The sequence below is a fragment of the Muscardinus avellanarius genome (assembly GCF_963383645.1).
Source record: "Muscardinus avellanarius genome assembly, chromosome: 7".
Lineage (NCBI taxonomy): Eukaryota > Metazoa > Chordata > Mammalia > Rodentia > Gliridae > Muscardinus > Muscardinus avellanarius.
In genome coordinates this window covers 69,860,411-69,880,293 of record NC_137793.1, presented here as the reverse complement: position 1 = coordinate 69,880,293, position 19,883 = coordinate 69,860,411, and the positions used below count along the sequence as shown (strand labels likewise).

At 36.2% G+C, this 19,883-nt stretch overlaps 1 protein-coding gene across 4 annotated transcripts in view; it reads left to right on the top strand.

The window, feature by feature from the left end:
- MARK1 (microtubule affinity regulating kinase 1) overlaps positions 1–19,883 on the top strand; it is a gene marked incomplete at both ends in the record, with an annotated part of 135,216 nt that overhangs the window by 69,995 nt on the left and 45,338 nt on the right. For 3 of the 4 annotated variants that reach the window (XM_080699258.1, XM_080699257.1, XM_080699256.1), the window contains 3 exons: positions 9,733–9,781; positions 11,642–11,707; positions 16,386–16,456. In XM_080699258.1, coding sequence (XP_080555384.1) covers positions 9,733–9,781; positions 11,642–11,707; positions 16,386–16,456 — 186 coding nt within the window. The remainder of the gene's footprint in view (positions 1–9,732; positions 9,782–11,641; positions 11,708–16,385; positions 16,457–19,883) is intronic. The other variant, XM_080699259.1, reaches the window with a different exon arrangement.

The following is a 19,883-nucleotide window of genomic DNA, read 5'->3' as shown; positions in this document are numbered from 1 at the left end:
GACTCAGAGCTTTCTTGCTAAATTTATGTATGCTAGATACATCACAACATCACAATTTGAAAATGAGAAAAAAAATAGAAATAAAAATTAGAATAAAGCTGGGCGTGGTGGCCCACCCTTGTAATCCCCATCCCCGTGCTTGGGAGGCGGAGGCAGGAGGATCGTCCAGGTTCAAAGCCAGCCTTGCCGGCTTAAGAGACCCTGTTTCCAAATAAAAATATAAAAATGGGTCTGGGAGTGTAGCCTGGAGGTAGAAGGGTTTCCAGGAACCCCAGTACCACCATAAATAAATAAATAAATAAATAAATAAATAAATAAATAAATATTAGAATAAAAAACTCAAGTACTAGTATGGGACTAACATAGGCACTGCTGTGTTCCTTACTTGTACCCAGAATATATGACATATGCAATAATTGACTTTTTTAAACAAGAACCCTCCATTTCAGGGTAAACTTCTTACCATGGTCTAAATGTTCTGCTCTTCTCCATCCTGTTCACTATCCTAAGGAAGGGAAAGCATAGGTAAGTGGATGCCTGGAAGCATCCACTCTGAGTTAAAAGATCACTTCTCCTTCTTCCCCTGCCCCCCTGATTCATGTAACTCACTCCCTCTCACGTTCACACAAAAGACTCTGCCATTAGCTTCAGTTTATTTCTTCTTTGCAGCTAGCTAGGACACAAAGAAGTTAGGCTGGGTTGAGGGGATTCCTGAAGAGGAAGAGACAACTAAGACCTTTGCTAAAGCCATGTGCTACTGTTTAATTAGACAGAATTTTCCAGATTTAGAGGATTAGTTTATTGGTCTGCTTGGGCTGCCATCACAAAATACCACAGACTGGGAAGCTTGAACAACACATTTTTTTCACAGTTCTGGAGGCTGGAGGTCTAAGGTGAAGGTGTTAACAGGGTTAACGTTTTGATGAGATCGTGGGGCCTGCCTGTAACTGTTGCCCATGCTTCATTTCATATGGAAGTGGACTGGTTTTCTCTTCAGGTACTGTTTTTGTTAGATGCCTCCATTTTTACTAGGCTATCTTTATCATATTCCCAGGTCGTTACTGTTCTTCAGAGAATGGAATAGCTACATTCCAGTTACCAGTCAGGGACTAGATTCTTGAACTTAATGTTGCTCAAAAGCTCATCTTAGAGCCGGGCATGGTGGCGCACACTTGCAATCCCAGGATTCGGGAGACTGAGACCGGAGGATCGCAGTTTGTGGACAGCCTTAGCTACTTAATGAGACCCTCTGTAACTTAGTGAGACACTGTTTCAAAATAAAAAGAATAAAACAGGGCAGGGGGTGTAGCTCGGAGGTCAAATGTGCCTGGGTTCCATCCCCAGACCCCCCCCCAAAAAAAGCTCATCTTATAAAACAATAAAATAAATAGGAAAACATTACTTTTGTAGGAATGCCTAAAGAATACGCAGCTAATCTATTCCTTTAAATAAATTATTTTCAGACAGAGCTACCAGAAGACATCAGTATTTTTCAGTTAGTTTTAAGATATATCACAGTCAATTTACTTCTAGAAAACTGACAAGTTTGCCAGTAATTTTATTAGTGATATCCGATGGTAATATTATTTTCACTATTTTGTGATTTGATGTGCTTTCTTAAGAGTAAAAATGAGGAATTAGATCAAGGAACCTATGTGGCTTATTCAGGCTGCATGGCCCACCCTTCTTGATACATGGGAAGTGTCTATGGTTAGAGAGTAGGGTAAAAGCCCTCTTCCATGGTGCAGTAAAGAACTGTTACTTGAATGAATGGGATGAAGTGAGGAGTTTTTTTAAAGTGTATATATATATGTACACACACACACACACACACACACACACACACACTCTTCATATCTTGCATACAGATGTTGGGGAAGCCTGCCTAGAAAAGGACCTGTGGACTGTCTCTGAGAGGTAAGGGTGGTCTCCAGCAGAGAGCCAGTAAGAAGCCAGTGTCTTTGGGCCTAAGCTAAAAGGAGATGAATTCTACCAATAACCTGGATGAGCTTGGAAGTAGATCCTTAACCAGTTAAGCTCCCAAATGAGAATGTAGCCTTGAGTGCAACCTTTGAGACTCTTACAGAGACTCAGTTTGACCATGCCTGGAACATGGCACCACTGAAACAGATGATACAAATGTATTGTTGTGAGTTGCTGGGGTGTAACTCTAATACATGAGCTAAATCAACTATTTGTAGTCATTACAACTGGAAAACCTGTTTGGGACCTCGAAAACATTTGGTAAGCACACTGCTCAACCACAGAAAGCATAAGGATGTGAGGCGTGCCATTAGCTGTGCACATTGGTACAGGGGTATCGCTTGTGCTTCCCAGAGGACAGTACAACAAGGGTTTTTGCAGGATGGTTCATTGGAGGCCAGTTGTAAAGATTTCTCTAGTGCTTATGAGTTGTGTTCCATAGTTATTTTCTACAACCAAGTAGATAAATAAAATATTAAAGCAAGAATTAGATGAAGAAAGCAAAGTTAGTAATTCATTTGCATGTAAGTGTGGAAGAGAAAGGATTAACAAAATTTTTTGTTAGAAAAATGTAATAGAGCCAAGCCTGGTGGCGCACGCTTGTATCCCTGCGCTTGGGAGGCAGAGACAGGAGGATCGTGCAGGTTCGAAGCCAGCCGCGCGCGCTGGCTTAGGAGACCCTGTTTCCAAAAATGAAAAATGTAAAAATAGGTCTGGGAGTGTAGCCCGGAGGTAGAAGGGCTTCCAGGAACCCCAGTACCACCAAAAAAAAAAAAAAAAAAAAAAAAGAAAAGAAAAGAAAAAGAAAAAAAAAAGAAAAATGTAATAGTGCCGGGCATGGTGGCACACACTTGTAATCCCTGCACTTGGAAGGCGGAGACAGGAGGATCATGCAGGTTTGAAGCCAGCCACGCTGGCTTAAGAGACCCTGTTTCTATATTTTAAAAGTATAAAATAGATCTGGGAATGTAGCCCGGAGGTAGAAGGGTTTCCAGGAACCCCAGTACCCCCAAAAAGAAAAAAAAATACTGATAATACAAATTAAAATTACAGGGCTAGTCAGTCGCAGCTTAAACTTTAAAGTCTATGTAACTATATTGAAAGCCAAAATAAAGACTATTTGTATTAATATATTCTTGGGATGTGGGATGGAGATTCAATGGAGGGTAATTAATATTTTAAATTACCTTAGTTGCAATTGAGTGGGCTTTTTCTTTAATTTTTTTTTTTTGATACTGAGAATGGAGCATCCTATCTCTGAGCTGTACCCCCAGCCCAATTTTTTTATTCATTATCTTGAAACAAGGTCTCACTGAGTTGCAAAGGGCCTAAGTAATTGAGGCTGTCTGCAAACCTATATCCTCCTGTCTCAGCCTCCCAAATGCTGGGATAACAAGCATGCGCTACCACACCTGGTGCCTTAAATATTTTTAAATGTTTAAGTGGCTGATTTTATTACTCAGTTATTATAAAATATAATTTTGACAAAATAAGAGATTGTCGCCAGGCATGGTGGCACACGCTTGTAATCCACGTGCTTGGGAGGCTGAGACAGGAGGCTTGTGCAGGTTCGAAGCCAGCCTCAGCTACTTAGTGAGGCTCTCAGCAACTTAGTGAGACCCTCTTTCCAAATAAAATATAAAATAGGTCTGGGAGTACAGCCAGGAGGTAGAAAGCCCTGGGTTCCACCCCTAGTACCACAGAATAACAATAATAATAAGAGATTATCATAACACTTGACTTAAAAATTTTCCTTGGTTTTATTCAAATCTATGATCCCCAGATTTTTTAGTTTTGACTTTATTGTTATATATGATTTTTAATTTATCATATGCCGCATCTACTAAGAAAATGATTGAAACCAGAAGTCTACATCCCCTGTTGCTGCTTTTAGCTCTGGGAGGGCATGTGCCTCCCAGAGCTAAAAGGTTCCCTTTCTGCCTCTTTGGAGTTCTCAGGGAGATGAACCTTTGTCTGAAGGAGAGGCATCAGGTAGGCAGACAAACAAGGCCAAGGTGGGGTCAGAAGACCATGTAAAAACCCTGAGTGTTATGAGGAACCCCCCTCATCCAGAAGAGAGGAAGCCCCACAGAACTCCACCCCAGCAGTCGGTCCTGAGAGGTCCTAGGCACAGGCAACATCAGGCAACATCCACTCTTCTGACCTGAGGGTATACCACTCAGATCAGGGCCTTCACCTTCAAGATGGGCTGGAAGAAGTTGAGGGTATATAACTTCTGGCTCGGTGCCAAGCCTTCCAGCCTACCCAGGGCAAGGTCCCATTCTCTCATGTGACAAATTTTAGAATCAACAGGGTATCTAATATCCATTCTATTCTGTGCTCCATACTGTCTACAGGCATCTGGTGGTGTTGAGGATTAGAATGGGCTTCTCAAAAATTAGGTTAAAAAGGCTTTTGGAAGTACCATGGCTTGCTGATTAAAACATGAGGAAATGATCTGAACAGATGCCTCATTGAAGAAATTATAAAACTGGCAGATGTATACATGGAAAGATGCTCTACTTCATACACCATCAAGAATATTGCTATAGATGACACAGTAAAATATGAAACAATAAAATACTACCATAACACCCATCAGAATGGTGAAAATCCACGTGTGGATGCACGCACTAAGTGCTGGCAGGGTATGGACCAACAGGAGCTCACTCAGTGCTGGTGGGAGTGCACAATGGTACAGCCACTATGCAAGATAGTGTGGCAGTTTCTTATCAGACTAAACATACTTACTATGTGGTCCAGCAATTGCACTCTTCAGTATTTACCAAAGGAATTGAAACATGAGTCCACACAGAAACCTGCACACAGATGTTGATAGCAGCTTTATTCATAATCGACAAAACTTGGAAGCTACCAAGCTATCTTTCAGTAAGTTAACAAATAAATAAAATACAGCATATTTAGAGAGTGGATGTTATTCTGTGTTGAAAGGAAATAACTATCAAGCCATGAAAAAACAGAGGAACCTAAAAAACATATTACTAAGCAAAAAGAACCCAAAGGTCATTCTGTGTTTATAAAACAACTTCCAGTGCTACTCTCCTCACCTTTTCCTGGTTCACATATCTGAGTAGAGCAATTTGGTGAGTAATGTGCCTTTCCCTCTGTGGGCCAGGTGTTCAGCTTAAACAAGAATTCAATAACATGCTCATAGTTGGTTTTCAAAACCTGTTAGCTCTGTCAGGAGGTGGGGAGTCCAAAACACTAAGGGGCCCTTCTCCAGTGGAAGCTGCCTCCCTTTGTCAGAGGCTCCAGTCAGCACTGTGACTAGGAGCTTAAAGGAATTGGAGCTTCGAGCCCCAAAGGTAGGATGGTCTAGACACAGGTAGACACTCAGTGCTAAGCCTTCAAGTGCAGAATGGGCCAGGAGCAGTGGGGCTAGTAACTTGTCCAGATCCAACAAAGCTTATACCTCACTGTCAAATGTTGTTTCTAGGTATCTACCTTATGGAAGCATGTCAGGAATATTCAGTAGTGAAAAGTGGAAGTAACTTAAGCATTCTCAGGACAGTGCTTAAACTCTGTTTTTTTTTTTTCATACAGTGTCATAGAACATAGCAATTAAAATAGATGAACCAGTTCTATATCTAAATAGTGATACCCAAACAGGAATGTTGAATGGAAAATGAGTTTAGAAAGATAAATTCATTATGATTTCACATATCTAAAATTTAGAACACAGAAACTAATATTACTACATATATATATACATATATATATATACATATACACATATAGAAAAAGTATTAAAGTATGTGCAATGATGTGTACTAACCTTGGAGTAATGGTTATCCCCAGGATAAGAAGGGAGAAAAAGAGCAAATCGCTATGAATACAGTGGTAACATCTTAGTAATATTTTATGAAGATAATATTATTGACTAAAAGTTTATGATTTTTATGAAAATCAAAAATTGCAAATTTAATATTATCAGGCAGAATATTAACATCATTTATTTTATCTTGGTAGTAAATTCAGAAATGCTATATTGATTTTTGCACATTTCAACAGACTTGAATATTGCATAATCTTACAAGAGTGGGAAGAAGCATATCCATTCCAGCCAGAGAGGGGAGACTGTTCAAGTCCCTGAGTAGGGCAAGTCTTAAGGAAGTGAGGGAAGAATGTTAGATGGGTGGGATGCAGTCCACCTAGGAGCAGCAGTGTCAGGAGATGAGGCTGGGGAGGCAAACAGCATCTGAGTAGTCAGAGCATGGTCATGCATGCTCAAGACTGTAGACTTTTGTTGTTGTTGTTGTTGTTGTTGTTGTTGTTATTTAGGTTTTTTTACTGTTGAATTTTTTTGGTGCATTGAATTCATACATCTTAATGGGATAAAAAGCTTGTGTAGATATACATGCACACATCACCCCATTAAATCCTACCCTCTCCCCATCCCATTTCCTCCCCTTTCCTCTCTCCATGCTTGGCTTAGTAATTGACATAGATATGTTTTTTTATGTACATCATGTGCTTTAAAGAGGTTCCTTCTTCTCTCCTCCCATCCCCTCAGTTAGGTTGCCTTGTTTGCACCTCTATAGGATCTCCTTTTTCATCTGGAGTTCCTCTTATGACCCATTTCACTTTAGCTTTCACATATTAGTGAAAGCATCCATTTTTTTACTTTTAGTGACTGACTAACCTTGCTTAGCATAATGTCCTCCAGTTCCATCCATTTCCCTGAAAATGATATAATTTTGGTTTTTTTTATGGCTGAGTAAAATTCCATTGTGTACATATGAAATCATATCCATGTGCCATTGAAATCATATCCAAGAAATCACTGCCAATTTCAATGTTGTGAGGTTTTATGACCCAGATTTTCTTCTAAAAGTTTATAGTATTATAAACTTTTAGAAATAATATAAATCTATATTATATTAATAATATAGATTTATATTTAGGTCTTTTATCTATTTTGAGTTAATATTTGTATATGGGATTAGGTAAGGGTCCAGTTTTATTCTTTTCCATGTAAGTATTATTTTTCAACAATATTTAGTTAAAAGATTATTATTTCTACCACCAAATGTTCGTGGAAACCTTGTCAAAAATAACTTGACAATATAGGGAAGAATTTAGCTCTAGGCTTGTATTTAACTCTAATGGTTTATATATCTGCCTTTAGAACAGTACTTCACTGTTTCAATTATTGTAGCTTTATATGGTTTGAAATCAGAAAATATATATCTTCTAGTTTTGTTCTTTTTCAAGATCGTTTTGGGTATCTAGAGTCCATATTCCATATTAGGATAGATTTTTTTTCTGAAAAATAAATATATAAATATATGATAGTTTCACCTAAAAAAATAGAAAAAAAATTCTCTGGTAAGAAAGAAAGCAAAAAGAAATATTGAAATGTTATCTTTAAGTTATCAAAAAGCTTGGTATCAGACAAATGAAACTGTTATGTGAAATTATCATTTTTAATTTTGGATAAATTGCTATAATACTATATGTCAACCACTAAGCCAAGCATGGGAAGGAGGGATGGGGAGAGAATGGGGTGGGGATCGGGTTGGGGCTGACTGGGCGATGTGTGCATGTATGTCTACAAAAGTTTGTATCCCACTATGATGTATGAATACAGTGCACCAATAAAAAAAAGAGAGAGGGAAAAAAAATAAAATTAAATTAAAAAAAAAAAAAGAAAGCCAGTGAGAGGATAAGCTGGGTGCTCCTGTTCCAAATACAAGCCAAGAACGGACTTCACATTATAGAAAGGGTGGTATCAAGTGGGAATGGACTTCCTTTTATATTCTATTTGCTCATGTATAATTTTAATTATTAAGTTATAAGTATTGTGGACTTTATAAAGTTGTATTTATTGTATATAAATGACCATAGCAACTTCATCATTTGACATTCACATTAACAGTGTAGAAGGGTCCAGTTTCAACACATCTAACACCTATTTTTTGTGGTTTATTTGTCCATTTGTTTGATAGTAGTCATTTTAATGGGTGTAAGGTAGTGTCTCATTACAGATTTGATTTGTCATTCTCTAATAATTAATGAAAGATGTTCTTTTGGGTGTTTATATATATTTTGAGAAATGTCACCCTTGATGTATAATTTTAGATTTTATTCCAACAAACATATGTCATAATATAGACTCTTAGGGATATCAGTAGTTCTTAGTTTTTCTCTTTTGTTGAACAAATTGTTTGATTTATTTATGGGGGAGGGACTGAGGATTGAATCCAGAGGCATCACCTCTGAAGTACACTCCTAGTATATTTTATCTTTTACTTTGAAATAAGGTATTACTAAGTAGGTGAGGCTGGCTGCAAACCCATCATCATCCTGTCTCAGCCTTCCACCTACTGGAATTATGGGTGTGTGCCACTGCACCCCAAATTACTTGATTTTGAATCTATGCATACTCGGAGACAACATAGAGAGGAAAAAATGCCAAATTACTAGGCCATTTGAAAAGTTTAATGAAAAGGAAGGAAATCTTTTGTGTGTGTGTGGTACTGACTGGAGATGGAACCCAGGAGCATTCTACCTCCAAGCTATACACCTAGCCCTATTTTTTATTTTTTATTTTGAAACAGGATTTCACTGAGTTGCAAAGGGCCTCACTAAGTAGTTGAGGCTGGCTGCAAACCTGGAATCTCCTGTCTCAGCATCCCAAATGCTGAGATTATAAGTGTGTGCCACCACGCCCAGTGGGAAAGGAATCTTAACATTTCATGTTTCAAGAGACTTGTCATTTTGTGTTGGTTTTATATAAAGTGGTAAATGTATTTTATTATTTATTATTCTATATGTCTGCCTAAAAATGTTCTTAAATATTTCATTAAAATGTTTGATCAGCCAAAAGACATATCATAACAAGTTGGGGCCCCCAGTGAAATTTGTTTCTGGATAAAGATCAATGTGGAGGAGTATTTGGTTTCACTTCTACCTTTTTTTTTCTTCAGTATAGTCATTGAATAAAGTATAAGTTTTATTACATATAACACATTTACATAACAGACAGGCACAAAACCATTTGCATTCATTTAGTTGTAATTCTTTTTTTATTGGTGCATTATAGTCATACATCTTAATGGAATACAAGATGATAGAGACATGCATGCACACATCACTCATTTAGTCCTTCCCCATTTCCCTCCCCCCTTCTTCTCATGTTTGGCTTAGTGATTGACTTTGATATGTTTGTGAATGTACATCATGTACATAATGGAACTTCCCTCTTCCCTCCTCCCATCTGCCTCAGTTAGGTCACCTTATTTGCTCATCTTAGAAACCAGGTCTTTCCAGATGTGGTGGCTCATTCTTGTAATCACAGGAGGAACGGCAAATTTACAGCCATCTTTAGCTATTTAGTGAAGCCCTCCACAACTTAACGAGACCTTGTTTCAAAATAATGAATCAAACACAAGGCTGGGGGTATAGCTTGGAGGTAGAATGCTCCTGTGTTCCATCCCCAGTACTGCAAAAAAAAAAAAAAAAAAAAAAAAAAAAGGAAAAAGAAAAGAAAAGAAAAAGAAAGAAGAAACCAGGTCTCAAGTGAAGTTAATATCTTAGTCTAAGTTACATAGCTTTTCTGCACATAGCTAAGATTAAGAAACAATTCTCTTGTTTTAGTTTGTTGCCAGAGTCCTATAGTATCTAATAAGCAGGTGAATGTTTTCAAATGAATGTTTTAATTGGCTCTTTGCTTGAGTCTTGTCTTTTTTCTTTTAAACAGAAATGTCTACTCATTTTCTTTAACAGTTGTTTCGAGAAGTACGAATAATGAAGATACTGAATCATCCTAATATAGGTATGAAATTTACATATGCAGTTAGTGACAAAATAGTTTCCTTGATTTGAGGATTTTCGAAAAGATACAATTTTAAGGGTGATTTATATTACACAGAAGAAAAGTAATAACCTGGGGAAGTGATACTTAGGGAAAAATAGATTATAAGGAAGTTGCCTAAGACTGCAAATTGCTGTTTCCTACTACCTTATTTTGTTCTGCTTATCACCAAAATAATTAATATAACTCTAAGCTAATGCATATACATATATTTTGTATCTTCTTAGTAAACTTTCTACATAGAGAATGCATGCTATTTAGGTATTTATAAAAAGAATGAATTTCAGATATTTAATTAATATGTACTTGAGTTTGATCATAATTTATAAGCAAATAACTGCATTATAAAGAAAATAGTTGATTTCAATTTTAGTGAATTTGTTTTAGTAAGTTTTTATTTGCCCCACCTTTACAAATTAATTTATTGATCAGATATATTATTATATAAAATCCCTTGGTCATAAGTAGTAGCTGAGGTTGTCTGTGAACCATGATCCTCCTGTCTCAGTCTCCCGAATGCTGGGATTACACGCATGCGCCACCATGCCCAGCTGGTCATAAGTAGTAAAAAGAATTTTTTTTCAAAATCTATTTTAAACACATGTTTCATGGGCACGATAAGTGTTCAAGAGTAGAGCACTTCATAGCATATGTAAGGCCCTTAGAATTGGGTTCAGTGCCTAATACTGCAGAAAAAAAGTGCAAGTATTATCTGTATTATGACTACTAATGGGATTTTTTGTGGTGAATATTTTCAACTGTGCAAGTCCAATTTAAATATTTATGTTTCTATTTTATAGTTTAATATTTTAAAATACTTCATTATAACATAGTTTCTTTATAATTTTTGTTAAACTTTTTTTTTTTAAGATTTCTTAGAATCCCAGTACTTGGGAGGCTGAGACAAGAAGAGTGAAGGTTTGAGGCCAGCTTCAGCAACTTAACGAGATCCTGTTTTAAAATTTTTTTGTGTGTGTATGTGTGTGTGTGGTACTGGGGGTGGAACCCAGGGGCTTTTCTACCTCCGGGCTACACTCCCAGACCTTTTTGTATACTTTATTTGGAAACGGTCTCACTAAATTGCCGAGAGCCTCACTAAGTAGCTGAGGCTGGCTTCAAACCTGTGTGATCCTCTTGTCTCAGACTCCCAACCTCTGGGATTACAAGTGTGCGCCACCATGCCTGGCATGCTTGTTTTTTTGTTTTGTTTTGTTTTGTTTTGTTTTGTTTTTTGGTGGTACTGGGGTAGAACCCAGAGGCTCTCTACCTCCTGGCTATACTCCCAGACCTATTTTATATTTTATTTGGAAAGAGGGTCTCACTAAGTTGCTGAGAGCCTCACTAAGTAGCTGAGGCTGGCTTCGAACCTGTGTGATCCTCCTGTCTCAGCCTCCCAAGCGGTGGGATTATAAATTTGTGCCACCATGCTTGGCTCCTGGTGTGCTTGTCTTAAATTAAAAAGAAAAAAAATTTTAAGGGCTAGGTTAGGAGGTAGAATGCCCCTGGGTTCAATCCTCAGTTTAAAAAAAAAAAAAATTCCCTTTTTGCTATTTTGCTCTAGTGAGGAAACATTATGGTTTTTTTTTTTTTTAATCTCAGAAACTTTTTATAAACTCCAGAAATTGGTTTCAAATCACTCTGTGACCACTAGTTTTCTTCCATAGGAGTAATAACTCTTGAGAAAGTTTTTGAATTTAAAGTTACAATTAAACATTTTTACCAAATTTTTTATAATTTTCCACTAGGTTAGTGTTTCCTTATATTTACTTAGCACATCTATTCTATGCTAACAATTTATAGTGATCTCTAATTTTTTTTCAGTGAAATTGTTTGAAGTTATTGAAACAGAGAAGACCCTTTATTTAATCATGGAGTACGCAAGTGGGGGTAAGAATGAGAGGGACTGAAATGTTCTTTTTGATAAAATAATACCTAATGCTTAAGTATGATATTTATGTCTTGAATGTCAAAATGACCTATAAATACCTTTAAATTATGTCTTATGGAAAATTCAATGTTGGTTTTCAAGATCTATTGATCATACTTCATAAGTAGAATTTCATAAGTAGTAATTTAAAAATTACTTAGGGGCATCTTTCGAAACTAAATTTTGAAACCATGGATGTTTAGATATGCTTATTATATATTATTATAATAACATGATTAGAGGCTCTTGATTATAAACAAAGACTCTCAAAAACAGAGTGTACTTAAAGTCTACAATAAGAGTATGTTCTAGGTCAGATGTTTATTTGGCTGTTTGTATATGACAGATTCTTAATATACATACATTTTCAAATTAATCTATTAAATGTTTCAGCCAAACAAATACTTATCTATATATATTATGTCAGAAGATTGAGTTCACAGAGATAGCAAAATACATTTGTAATAGGATATAATGTATATTTTGACTATCATAGTGTCTAAAAATAGGAATGCTTTTCAAATGCCGATATGTAATAGAAAAATCACTTCTTTCACCTGCACATTCTATTAAATGAGAGATACACTGACTCAAAATTATTGTCTTGTTAGGAATGCTTAGAAAGAAAGGAATTTAAACTGTATAGTGTTAAATCATTTAATAAATAGAAGAAGAATACTTACCAGGAACAGTTTAAGGGCCCAGAGATTTAAGCAATTGAAAAAGAGAGAAGACAAGTGAAATTATTTGGCTGATTAACTTTTTGCTAACCAATAGAGAAATTTGGGTGCAGTGGCACATGCCTATAATCCCAGTACTTGGGAGGCTGAGACGGGATTGTAGGCTAATAAATATATTATTAGTATTTATTGAGACCTTGTAATTTATTGAGACCCTGTCACAAAATTTAAAAAATTAAAATGCCAAGAGTATAGCTCATTGGCACAACACTCCTGGGTCCAATCCCTAGAACCACACACAGGAAGGAAGGAAGATAAGAAGAAAGGAAGGGGGAGAGGGAAGGAGGGAGAGAGGGAAAGAAGAAAGAAGAACTTAGTGTTAAACTTAATATTGAACCCTTTTTTTTTTTAGGTACTAGGATTGAACCCAGGGATATTCTACCTCCGAGCTATACCCCCAGCCCTACTTTTTATTCTTTCTTTTGAAGCAGGGTCTCACTAAATTGTAGAAGGTCTCAGCCTCTCAAATGCTGGGATTACAAATTTGTGCCGCCACGTCTAGCAATATTGAGCCTTTTTAGCGAATAAAATTTACAGATTTTTATGCTGATGCACATTTTATGTAAAGTGGAATAAATATTTATTGTAGTCTGTAGCATCTAAACTGTACATTTTATACAGTCTCTTTTAGTTGTTTATGCAGATTAAATGTTATAATAGATTTGCTTTTTGCAAAATTTTTTCAACCTGCACATATTTCAGTGTAGATTTCTTGACTTAACCAGAAAATCTGGGTCATTAATTTTTATTATTAGGATATTTTAAAAATTATATTTATTAGCCATGCAAATTTGCATAAGATATAGATCTATAATATTATAAAACTGCAAGCCAGGCATGGTGGCGCACGCCTATAATCCCAGCATTCAGGAGGCTGAGACCGGAAGATCACGGTTCGAGGACAGCCTCAGCTACTTAGTGAGGCCCTCCACAACTTAGTGAGACCTTGTTTCAAAATAGAGAATAAAAAATAGGGCTGAGGGTATAGCTTGGAGGTCAAATGCCCCAGGGTTCCATCCCCAGACCTGCAAAAAAAAAAAAAAAAAAAAAAAAACTGCAATTACTCGTTAATGAACTTTTTATTTTCCTATCCTTTAGTTAGATTTACATACCAATCTGCCAGCATGGGAACCTTGAATGTTATTTTTAGTTCAGTTAGACTAAAAATAACATTAGAATCTGAACACTTTTCTGCTTTTACAAAGGTCCAATGCATGGCTCTTTTGATATTGATATATAAGTTGATTTAATTGATAATGGCAAGTACAGTTAACTCTTGGTGCTAACAAAGGGGCTCACCTAATGGCCAAGCGATAGCTCACTGGTCAGCACTGCTCTCCTTCAGTAGCAGAGTTGGGAGCCACAGCCAGGCGTAGTGTGGAGAGAGGGAGGGTTTCTGGCATTCAGCCCACACCAGCTGCTCTTTCTTTCAATTCTGATCCCTGGCCATAGAGTTCCTTTGTTTCTTGCCAGTCAGTGATTCCGCAATAAAATCCTTCATTTTTTGGTGACAATAAATCTAGAATAAATTTCTTGCCATTTTGATCCATAAGTGTCAAGTGGACACTGGAAAATAAAACACTAAATGTTTTTTCTTTCATCCAGATAGTTTTTTTTTTAATTGGTGCATTGTAGTCAGACATCTTAATGGAGTATAATGTTAGAGGCATATATGCACACATCACTTTATCCCTTCCCCAATTCCCATCCCAAATGTCTAGGCAGCTTTAAGATTGAATGTGATATACACACTAGAAATTTAGCACAAACGAGAGGTAAGTTGGAAATTTGACTCTGCCAGGCATTGATCAGTTGATTCTGATTCACTAATGGAGCAAAGATCTTTAGTGATTTGGAAGACAAGGAAGTCCACTCTGCTTTTAGAACCATGTTTCATCCAGAGGAGCTTGTTGAAAAGAGCTGTTGAAAAACACACACTTTGGAGAGTGTGTGTATTCCTTTTCTTTATGCAAACAATATTTACTAAGGGCTTATCATGTAATATTCTAGGTGATTGGAATACATGACTGAGCAGACATAAATTCTCTGCCCTCAAGAAGATTACATTATAGTTGGAGAAGTATGTCATATACAACCAATATATGATAAGTGAAGTTGTGTATATCTGGACTATGAATGGTCTAGCTATCAACCATGAGTGGATCCAGATTTGGAACTCTTGCATTTATGTTTCCCAGACTAAACCTATATAGTTACAGTTAATTATTTTGATGGGTTGACCGGAGTTAACGATTAACACAAGTCTAGAATTAATTACTTTGATGAGTCAACTAGAGCATCCATTCATTTCTCTGTTCTCATTCCATATAATCACTTAAGTATGCTTGAGATACCATTTAACATCGTAGATATACTAGTTTCATCCAACATAAATTCATTACATATTTGATTTTAATATTTTGCTTATATCTTAAGATTGATATCGCATATATTTATATTATATGTAATATATCTATATATCTAGGTACAAATATATCATTTATTGAGTGCTTACTATATGCCATTCACTGTGCCAAGCATCTTCATTATTTCATTTTCACACAGCCATGTGTGTAGGAAGTACATAGAGATTATCAGTGAAGTGGGAAATCTTAATGTCTCCCAATACCTACTTAGAGCTAAGGCAGAATTCATACCAAAATTGGTCTGCTTCTAAAGCTTAAGTTTCTTAACTACTTTGCTCTACTATACAAGAGCTCTTTAAACCATGTTCTGTTTTCAATATGCATATTTATAAATTAAATTATAAGGACACAGTAAAATTAACTTTAAAGCAAGATATTTTAACATTAAAACTGAAGATTAATTTGTTTTCTACACCATTACTGACTAGAAAAAGTTTTAAACTTACAAACATGTAAAGTAATGGATCCAGTAAAAAAAATTTTCTATAGATTCTAGTTATTTAAATCTCAAGTATTTAAAAGCAGGTATGGTAGCACATGCCTGTAATCACAGTACTAGAGAGACTGAGACAGGAGGATTGTAGGTTTGAGGGCAGCCTTAGCAACTCAGTGAAGCCATTGCAGCTTAGTGAGATACTATTTCAAAATAAAAAACAAAATAAGGCATCACATATAGCTCAGAGTATAATACCCTTGGGTTCAATCCCTAGTGCCACAAAAATAAATAAATAAATAATTTCAGCACAATTTATTGCCTGCCCACTTATGTTCTGTCACACAAGGTGGGGAGGCAGCTTTATTTTATTTTAGTCAAGGAAATGATACAAATAAAATAAACATAGGTTGGTGATGTTCTAGTAGTTTGCCAGTTCCTTGGGGGTAATAGAGATGCATACAAGGATGATTTGTGTATAATTTGTAATTTAATACCAAAATATATGAGTGTAGAGAGAATAAGTATGGTCAGAGTATGGAAAGGGGGTGGGGGAGCAAGAAAGGAAGGGTGAATGGGGAGAAGTAGTGAGATGGAATTTGACCAAGACTATATGTGACTCATAGAATTTAAAAGAGAGACCCAACATAATAGGACTTTATTTTTTTCTAAATGGAGACCCCAAATATAAAACCAGATGTAATTTTGGGTTGCCCATGCTGTGGTGTCCCTTTATTAGAATGGTTATTAAAGAGTTGACTGTATTTTTAAATAATACTTGAAAGTAGAAAACATATTTTCTTGTTTATATTTTTATGATTTGTTTATAGATGTGCTAAATCAAATTGCTATAAATTCTCAATTCTGTATGTAATTTTCACCTCTTTTTTATTATTTGTATATTAATTTGTGACTTACATAGAAACAGCAAAAATTGTGGGCCAAAATATTCTTTAAAAAGGCCCAAATTTGACATTGATTATATTGTTAACCAAAAATCTTTGTATATTTTACTGCCTGCTTTACCTTTTTGATTCAGGTGAAGTGTTTGATTACTTAGTTGCCCATGGAAGAATGAAAGAGAAAGAGGCCCGTGCCAAATTTAGGCAGGTATGGAAAGTAGTTTTCAACTTTGTTTTGTTAATATTTTTAGTGATGTATAATGGACAGTATCACAAACTGGACTTTTCTATTTTTTATTTTTTATTTTTTATTTTTTTATTGGTGCACTGTATTCATACATCATAATGGTATAAAAAAAACTTTTGTAGACATACATGCACATTTTAAGAGTACATGCCATTTTATTTTATTTTATTTTATTTTTTATTTTTTATTTTTTTTGGTAGTACTGGGGTTCCTGGAAGCCCTTCTACCTCTGGGCTACACTCCCAGACCTATTTTATACTTTTTTAAAATTATTTTTGGAAACAGGGTCTCTTAAGCCAGCAAGGCTGGCTTTGGACCTGCACGATCCTCCTGTCTCTGCCTCCCAAGAGCAGGGATTACAAGCGTGCGCCACCAAGCCTGGCTCAAGTACATGCCATTTTAAAAAGAAAAATTTCTCACTGTGCATTGTGGCGCATGCTTGTAATCCCAATACTTGGGAGGCTGAGACAGGAGAATCACACAGGTTTGAAGCCAGCCTTAGCTTAGTGAGACCCTGTTTTCCAAATAAAATATAAAATAGGCCTGGGAGTGTAGCCTAGAGTAGAAGGCCACTGGGTTCCATCCCCTGCACCACCAAAAAAAAAAAAAAATCTGCTTCTTTATACTTTTTAAAATAGAAAACTGGAAAAAGAAACCTATTTTCCCTGAACTTAAATTTAAAATAGTTGCAGATGGTTATTTTTAGATGTTCATAAATAGTGAATTTTTGTAAATAAGATTCACCAGGTTAACTCTTCAAGTCTTGGAAATACATACCAGACTGAGATTAAAAAAAGAAATACTTAATTCTTTAATGCCTATATCTGGTAATTGTTATTAAGTATTATTATCTTTAACTGTACATAACTTATGTATATTGTTTGAAGAGGTTATTGTTATTGTTTTATAACTAAAGATACGTTGGTATTAAAAACTCTTACAGTTAAAGGATATGGTTAATTTTATTTGGCCTTGAAGGCAAAGAACCTTACAAATATGACAGAAGACTGTGGTAAGATACTCATATTTCCAGTTCGACTGCAGTATGACTTACAGAAAGGATAAAGTAAGAAAAAGTAACTTATATTCATCTAGGATTTAATTTTCAATTTTTAGGATGAGATAATTAAAATAAGCATACTGTAATTTACTATAGAAGTTACTAATTAATTATAAATGATTCAGAAAATATACTGAAGTAAGGTTTTATCAGAAAACTTATTATATCCTAAACTTTCCCTCAGTGAATTTAAAATTTTCCCTTAAAAAATGACTCAATATCTCTTCCATAGACATTAACACTGTTCTACCATTAAGGAGGTTCTATGATCAGTATGTTTGGGGAAGAGTGAGTTCTTATATAAGATCTTCCTGGACTGCAGATATGTAACATTATTAAGAGAAAAGTCCTCAAGGGCAAAGGAGGTGAAGACTTGTTTAATTTTTCTTTACATGGCATTCTCCAATTTGGTTATAGAGTGATTTTGTTTTGTGAAACCTCTTACAGATACTACATTTTTTTATTTTTATTTTTTGGTGGTACTGGGGTTCCTGGAAACCCTTCTACCTCTGGGCTACACTCCCAGACCTATTTTATATATATATATTTTATATTTTAAATACACACACACACACACACACACACACACACACACACACACACACACTTTTATTTGGAAACAGGGTGTCTTAAGCCAGCTAGGCTGGCTTCAAACCTGCGCGATCCTCCTGTCTCTATCTCCCAAGCACTGGGATTACAAGCGTGCGCCACCATGCCCAGATTTAGATGCTACTTTTTAAAAATACGATTTGTGAGCTGGGTGTGGTGGCGCACGCTTGTAATCCCAGCGCTTGGGAGGCCTATACAGGAGGATCACACAAGTTCGAAGCCTGCCTCAGCTACTGAGTGAGGCTCTCAGCAATTTAGTGAGACCCTGTTTACAAATAAAGTATAAAATAGGTCTGGGAGTATAGCCTGGAGGTAGAAAAGCCCCTGGGTTCCACCCCCAGTACCCAAAAAAATAAAATAAAAATACAGTTTTGTGAAATCCTTTATATAAAAGATATGCTTAGCCTTTGTGTTTGGAATAGATTAATAAAAGCAGTCATATTAAAATAGTGAATGCAGCCTTGAGTGATGGAGCACACTTGTAATCCCCACCCCCACGCTTGGGAGGCAGAGACAGGAGGATCACACAGATTTGAAGCCAGCCTCGCTGGCTTAAGAGACCCTGTTTCCATATAAAATATAAAAAATAGGTCTGGGAGTGTAACCCGGAGGTAGAAGGGTTCCATCCTCAGTACCACAAAAAAAAAAAAAAAAAAAAAATATATATATATATATATATATGTAGAGAGACAGACGGAGGGAGGATGCAAAAACAGCTGGTAATGAGGAAAGCAACAGTAAGAAACTGGTTTGTGTCCAGGATGTTACTATTAAATTCTTGCCCACCCTGGATCTGAGTCCAAGCTTAAGCAAAGCACTATAGACATCACGGTGAATGTCATTCTTTTTTCAGTGTCACAGTAGTTAGTAGCAGACCAGCGAGAAAATTCTAAGTGATATTAATTCTAATTGGCTTTTGAGGTCTTAATATATATTTTAGCCGGGCGTGGTGGCGCACGCTTGTAATCCCCGCGCTTGGGAGGCAGAGACAGGAGGATCGCGCAGGTTCGAAGCTAGCCACGCGCGCTGGCTTAGGAGACCTTGTTTCCAAATAAAAATGTAAAAATAGGTCTGGGAGTGTAGCCCGGAGATAGAAGGGCTTCCAGGAACCCCAGTACCACCAAAAAAAAAAAAATATATATATATTTTAAAGATTATTGCTACTTTCTCTTTCCCTTTTCAGTCAGTTTTACTTATTTACTTAAAATATATGTTTAGAAAATCATACTTGGTACTATATGAAGTAAGTTGAAAGTGCCTGCTATATTTTCATTTATTTATTATTTATTTATTAATTTGCTGTACTGGGGATGGAACCCACGGGCATTCTACCTTCAAGCTGTCCTCCCAGCCCTATTTTATATTCTTTATTTTTGAAATAGAGTCACTGAGTTGCAAAGGGCCTGCTGTTTTAAAGAACTTGCCATCATTCCTGCTGAACAGGAATAAGAAGGTTAGGGACAAATATGTTTTCAGATACTTTGCATGCACAGGGCCCTCGGTTTGGACCCTCCACACTGCGCACAACAAGAAGGGGGAAAAAAGATACTTTCATATAGGTCAGGTAATTACCAAAACAAAGTTGGCTTGGTTTTTCAAATAAAATATGTAGTATTTAAAAATCAAATTTATATTCATTACATTGTTACAGTTAAGTGCCAAATTAACGCTATTTAAAATTTAAAACTAAGAGCTGGGCATGGTGGCTTATGATCCCAG